General features: G+C 37.6%; 1 protein-coding gene across 1 annotated transcript; it reads left to right on the forward strand.

The window, feature by feature from the left end:
* On the forward strand, positions 2279–2656 carry LOC107607029. The gene has a single exon (XM_016309019.1). It carries the CDS (start codon positions 2279–2281, stop codon positions 2654–2656), a length of 378 nt encoding a protein of 125 aa, XP_016164505.1.

The following is a 7337-nucleotide window of genomic DNA, read 5'->3' on the forward strand; positions in this document are numbered from 1 at the left end:
GAAGAAAAAGAGAGAGTAAAAAAAGCTAACTAGAACTAAAGGAGGAAAAAAAGGAGAGAAATTTGTTGGTGATCCATGCTGATAATGGAAGAAGAAAAAGAAGAGAGACAGGGGTCGTCGATGGTGGTGGCCGAGGAGGATGGTGGTCGAAAATGGTGAAAAGATGATGATGACGGCGGAGAATGTTGGGAATAAATAGTATGACCACAATACCCTAGGATGCTAATTGAATGGATATTGGGTATGATTTAAATACTTGTAGCATTAATGATTAGTCAATAAGGAATCCATCAACTCTCGGTAAAGAATTTGAGCCCTATAATTATAATGACTGAGATGAATAAAACCTTAGCCAAGAAAATTGAATGAATGAAGAAATGAGTTTTTTATGTCATTCACAGTTCATTATAATAATAGTAACTATTGATTTTGAAAAACTAATTCTTAATTAAAGATGTTAAAAATGATGAACAAATATTATTGGATCATTATAAATTGTTTGTGTAATTTGTCTTAGTGTGCAGGAGAATAAGTTAAGCAAAATTGACCCATGCAGCTTGAGATGCAACCCAAACAATGTCTTGCCCATCTATGCACAAGATGGCCCAAATATTAAGCTAATACACATATACCTTGGCCGAATGTAATTTCAGCCTCACAACTCCAATCTTATCCAAGGAAGGAATATGGATGAACCAAGAAAGAAAGAAGGAATTGAGACCAAACCCTTCTGAGTTCACTCGGTGATCCTAAAGCCAAATCCACACAAATCACTAGGTCACCAACAAAGTAAATAAAATTCAAACTCATTTGATTTCTCTTTCAATTCTACCGAACACACTCTCTCTCTCTTCTCTCTCTTCTTTTTCTCCCTTTCTCATCAAAAGCTCAGAACCAAGAAAGAAGAAAGTGAAAAGAGCCAAAGCTAGGTTCTGGTCAAGAACAAAAAGTTTATTTCCAAATCCAAGCAAGAAGAAGGACTACAACAAAGAAGCAATTCTTATTAGGTTAGAGCACATCAAAACGTATCTTTCCCCATTTGTGCTACACCTAGGAACCGTGAAGAAATCTGCCAAGCCTCAAGTACAGATCAAGCAACCATGAAAAAAATAAAGTCAAATATGGTCAGTAGAAAATTCACGGTCCGAATCTAAACTTGGGGCCAAAGAAAAGATTCACGATCAAGATTAAAGAAGCTTGAAAAAAAAGGATGAAAGAGAAGGTAAGCTGCATGTTAAAGATTCAGCCTTCTCTCTATGTTCTGATGACACCGCTGTAAAGTCTGATGCTGGAGAAGAAGACAGCAACAGGTTTGAATTATTTCAACATTGGAAGCTTCACTCTTCTATAATAAGGGTGAATGGCCAAGGGTTCAAGGCAAGAGAGTAGAACAAAGCACTGAGTTCGGTTCTCATAGCTACCTAAGCTGCTTTGAGTTCTTCTCCTTCATGGTTCTCATTGAGTATTTCTTTTTCTCAGTTTAGTCTGTATGAGTCTCATTGAAAAAGACAAACATGGTGAGATTTGTAAGAAAAAGCCAATGAGAGGTAAAAGTCAGTGACTTATACTTGGAGAAAAAAGCATAATATGTCTCATATTTTCTTTATAGATCTTTCTATTTTGTGTCATGATCCTGCGAAAATTTTCTTGCAAGTTGGGTTAGCACTTGGCTGTTGAAAGCTAGGTTAAGTCCTAGTCAAATTCAGATTGGGTTAGAATCTGGATTTGTCCCGGATAGGATTGGGTAGATCCTAGGGAGAATTGGTGACTGTAATCCATTGAAAGATAGTGAAATTCCGTCACAGTTGTGATGGAGACTGGATGTAGGCTACATTGCACTGGGTAGCTGAACCAGGATACATCTGTGTGTAATTCTCTTTTCTCTACTCTATCTCAGTTTCTGAAATTTATGCGACAAAAAGAAAGTGTCTCGTATTTTGATACGAGACAAAAACTAAAATATCTCCTCAAGGTCTCTTGGTTAAGCTAGGTTAAAAGTCAGCAAGAAAAGGAGACCAAGATTCAACCCTTTCTTTCTCTTAACCACTGATAACTATCAATTGGTATCAAAGTTTGGTCTCAAAGAGATCAAACTTTGCAGCTTGGAGGAAAGATCCTAATGGCGAGCAACAATGGTTCCAACGTGGTGGCCTATACTCTAATAGAAGGGCAATCCAACAACAGACCTCCATTCTTCAATGGAAATAACTACATCTATTGGAAGGAAATAATGAAGATCTTTGTTTAATCGGTGGACTACAACATATGGAAGATCATCATGAATGGTCCCCAAGTCCCTACCAAAACAGGAGCAGATGGTGTAGTTGTTCCCAAGTCTGAAACTGAATGGAATGATGAAGACAAGAAGAAAATAGAGCTCAATGCTAAAGTTGTCAACATGCTTAACTGTGCTATCAGCTTCGAGAAATACCGAAAGGTATCAAGATACAAAACAGCAAAGGTGATCTGGGATAAGTTCCAAGTCACACACGAAGGCACTATCCAAGTAAAGAAGACCAGAATAGACATGTTGTGTAAAGAGTACAAGATGTTCTCTATGAAGGAAGAAAAATCTATTGACGAAATATTCAAAAGATTCACCGTCATCATCAACGGCTTAGATGCTTGGGGATTACTCATCCTGAACCTGTGCTAGTGAGAAAATTTCTGAGAAGTCTCTCAAAAGAGTGGAAACTAAGGCCATAGTCATAGCCGAAAGTAGTGGCATTAGTCAAATGACTTATGATGAATTGAGAGGAAAATTACTTGCTTTTGAAACCACTTACTTGAAAAATGACACACACAAAAAAGGAATTGCTCTCAAATCATTTGCTGAGTCTCTGGATGATGAATCCAGTGATAATTTATCTGATAACGAGTTTGTTCTTTTTGCTAAGAAATTCCAAAAAATGATGAAGCTGAAAGGAAGAAGCAAGGGGGGCAGTTCAAGAAGACCAAAGAAGGACTTAAGCAAAATAACTGAAGAAAGAAGATAAGACCAGAAAAGACAAAAAGAAGGGGCTTATGGCCTCTTGGGAGGATCTGGAGAACGATTCATATGAAGATAAGGATCTAGAAAATAACTCTCAAACCTGCCTCATGGCCGACCATAACCAACCTGATGAGGTAATTTTTGTTGAACATTCCAATAAAGACCTTCATCTCATGACTGATCATCTTACTGAAAAATTAAGATGCTTCTTAAATGAAAATCATGATCTTGAATCTCAAAATGACATCTTAAAAGCTGAAAATGCTTTTCTCAAAGATAAATTAAGGGAAGACGAAACCGCTGTTGATCTTGTTGAAGAAAACAAGCGGCTTAAAGCTGAAATTAAAGGTTGTGAGAAACAACATTCAGTAATTGCATATTTAAACTGTTTTGAAGAAAATGATAGGCTGCACAAAGAGGTCAAAAGTTTAAAACAAGATCCGGTCAAATTTACTCAAAGTTCTGAAAATTTAAATAAACTATTGGCTAGTCAAAAACCTTTTTATGATAAGGCTGGATTGGGTTTTCATAAGAAATCTGAAATTGTCTTTAAAAGATCACCATTTGCAAACATGGCTTCTACCTCAGATGACATAAGATTTCAAAACCCAACTAATCTAAAAAAATAGCAACAAAAAAGATTTTGTCATTTATGTAATCGAGATGGACATTTTCCCATTCAATACTTTATAATTGAAAAACTGATTGGTGATAAGGTCTACAAAATAGTTGGCAATTATAATGATCTTGGCTAAAGGATATGGTTTAACATTAAAGGATCCAAAAAAATTTGGATACCTAAGGTCACTTGAGAATTTTTCTTGCAGTTGTGCCTAGCATCCAATAGGAAGGACAATATGTGGTACTTAGACAGCGGATGCTCTAGGCATATGACCGGAAAGTCAACGTTTTTCATCAAGTTAGACAAGTATGATGGAGGCTTCGTGACTTTCGGTGATAACGGAAAAGAAAAAATAGTGGCCATAGGTAAAGTAGGTAAAAATTTCTCTTCCTTTATAAATGATATTTTTCTTGTTAACGGATTGAAATACAACTTACTAAGCATTAGTCAATTATGCGACTTAGGATAATTGGTCATTTTAAAAAAAATTGGTATGCTTAGTCATTTGTGAAAAATTCGGTGAGACGTTGTTTGTAGCAAAGAGGTGTAATAATGTGGTATGCTGCGTTTGTTTGATGGACGTAGACACTAATACATAAACACGGTGGTACACATCCACCGTTTGTTTGCTGAGACACGGATTTTTGAAGGACACGGTGACACACAAACATACATAAAATACATGTATTTGGTTTCTTTCAAAAAAGATGAGACACTGAGACACATTGAATAAGACACAAATATTTACTCTTTTATCCTTATTAATTTACTCTTATACTTATCCCATTGGTGATAATATAGGGATAAAATTGATATTTAGTTTATACTGGTGTGTCTTATCCAGTATCACCAAACACAATAAAAAATTTGTGTATCTTTGTGTATATGTCTCTTTGTATATTTATATCTGTGTCCATGTATTTGAAAGACAATAAACAAACATAGCCTTAAAGAACAAAATGTAACATATTTTACCTCCATAGAATCTGAAAAATGGATTTGGCATAAGAAATTAAGACATGCAAGCATGTACCAAATTTCTAAACTTGTAAAAAAAATTTGGTTAGAGGTATTCCTAACTTAAAGTTTGACAAAGATATCACTTGTGATGAATGCCAATTAGGCAAATAAACCAAATTTTCTTTTAAGCCCAATGATAGAATCTCTACCAAAAGGCCATTAGAAGTGCTACACATTGATCTTTTTGGTCCTACTAGAACCCAAAATTTGGGAGAAAAATACTATGGTTTAGTGGTGGTTGATGACTACTCTAGATTTGGATGGGTTTTTTTCTTGGCTCACAAAAATGATGCATTCAAAGCTTTCTCTTCTCTTTGTAAAAGAATTCAAAATGAGAAGGATTTAAAAATAGCTTGTCTAAGAAGTGATCATGGAAAGGAGTTTGAGAATCAAGACTTTGAAATGTTTTATGATGAATTTAGAATTTCTCATAATTTTTCATGTCCTAGAACTCTCCAACAAAACGGAGTTATTGAAAGGAGAAATAGAAGTCTCCAAGAAATGGCTAAGGCAATACTTTGTGAAAATGAAGTTCTAAAATTCTTTTGGACAGAGGCTGTGAACACAGCTTGCTATATTTTAAATAGAACCATCATTAGAAAAGGGTTAAAGAAAACTTCTTATGAGCTATGGAAAGGAACACCTCCAAATGTTAAATATTTTCACATATTTGGATACAATCAAGAAGAGGGCATTGACTTTGATGAGTCATTTGCTCCGGTGGCTAGAATGGAAGCAATAAGATTATTGCTTGCCTATGCTGTCCAAAAGAATGTGGCTAGAATGCTTTGGAGTCTCGTTGCATGCTTGGTCTGTGGAAACTTTTAAAACCTTAAGAGGTCAGTGGGGTGAGGTAGTAGGTTGTGATACAATGATGGAATCGTGCAGTTGCTTCAGTGTTGGAAGAGTGCAAATTTATACCTGTGTTATGGACGTGATCAACAAATGGATACACATTACAATAGAAATCAATTGCTTCGATGTCCTGGTAAAAAAGGTGGGTCAAGAGACGTATGGAATAGGTTGTATGTTGGATAATGGTGTTGATGGAGACACAAGCAGTGAACAACAAAGGAAAAGTATCACAGGTAACTGTACAGATGCAGTTGTCAAGCCGGTGAGACAAGCATACCAACCAGAATGCGTAAATCAGGCGGAAGAACTCGTAATTTTGGTGACGCGAGAGGAGGAAGAAGCAAAGGACAAATCGATAATTTCATAAAGTATTTTGAATGAGTGGATTAATGAAAATTTAAATCAGAATCATCTTAATTTGGTAACGTACGATTGACATAATGATGCTAATAAAGGGAGCGCTGATTTTGTGGGGGTGCCATTATGAGTAATAAAGAAGATTCAGATAAAACTGTATCTTGGGATTTTGACAACATGCATTGTGGGCTGTTAGAGGGTGCCAAAAAGGAAAAAATTACAAACAAAGGCAGGCAAATAAAATGGGCCAAGAACTCTTGTAATTACAATTGTGGCTATGAAATGCTGTTGGGCCAAACTAATCCAGCGGGCAAAAACTTGATGGGTGCTAGGAAAGGCGTGACGGGTGGACCAAGTCAGCTGAGGTTGGGTCGTGTTGATAGCAGCAGATGGAGGGAGAGCCGCGATGTCCCGAGTACAACAGGTAGACCTATGATTTTTGGAGGTGGAGGCGATATGTTGACTAAGGACTTAGGAGCACGGCGAGCTGGCATAGGCTGAGACGGGGATGGTGAGAGCCATGGCTTCGAGAACCGTCTTGCATTTGCTCAACGCTGCCCAGGCATGGTGGATGATGGGGTTGCGATTAAGAAGGTTTCGAACGGTGGAAGCGTCAATTCTGGTGCAGTCCGAGAGTGGAACCGTGGGAGCCAACAATTTGAGGACCGATTTGAAGCTCCCAAGCGGTACTCAAGCACAGTGAGTGTTGGGGTTGTGGTTGAGAAGGTTGGGAATAATGGTAGTGGCAATACAGAGGAGTTAGAGAATGATGTTCTCGCGATGGTACCGGCAGAGTTGGAGGTTGGAAGGATTACAGGGGTTGAGGGGGTTGATAACAATGAGTGCCAAGAGGGTATAGGCTATGGCTACAAGGGGTTGTCGAAGGTATACATGGTGGTGTTAGCGACGATGGGAATTATGGGGATATTGATGGGGAAAATGGTTCAGATGGGGAGAACAAGGCGGTAAGTGAAGCTGAAAGCAGAAGCTACACAAACAAAAAAATTGTAGTAACTGATGCTGTGAATGGACGTAGTGGTTTTACGGTTGATCAGAGGATGTTGGTGAGGGTGGGGATGGAGTTGGAGATACACAAACGGGGGACTATGAAAACAAAAATGATGAGGAAATTGGTAACAATCAGTGTACAACTTTGGAGGAGCAGTTACTGGAAAACAAGAGGACATGGGAAGTAGCAGTGGAGTCTGGTGCAATATTGTACAACGAAGAAGATGATATCATGGCTATCCTCCAAGCTCAAAATGAAAAAACTGCTCAGAAAAGAAGATTGGTGAAAGCAAGACGGTGCAGACCTAAGAATAACAAAAAGGTGTGTAATAATTCTTTAAAATGATCTTTAGTTCGTGGAATGTTAGGGGGTTGAGGGGGGATGAAAAGTTGAGAATGATAAAAGACCTTAAGAAAAAATATAAACTCAACATGTTAGGCTTGATTGAGACCAAAAGGCAGGTAGTGACAGTTTGACATAGC

The sequence above is a fragment of the Arachis ipaensis genome, chromosome B07, assembly GCF_000816755.2.
Source record: "Arachis ipaensis cultivar K30076 chromosome B07, Araip1.1, whole genome shotgun sequence".
NCBI lineage: Eukaryota > Viridiplantae > Streptophyta > Magnoliopsida > Fabales > Fabaceae > Arachis > Arachis ipaensis.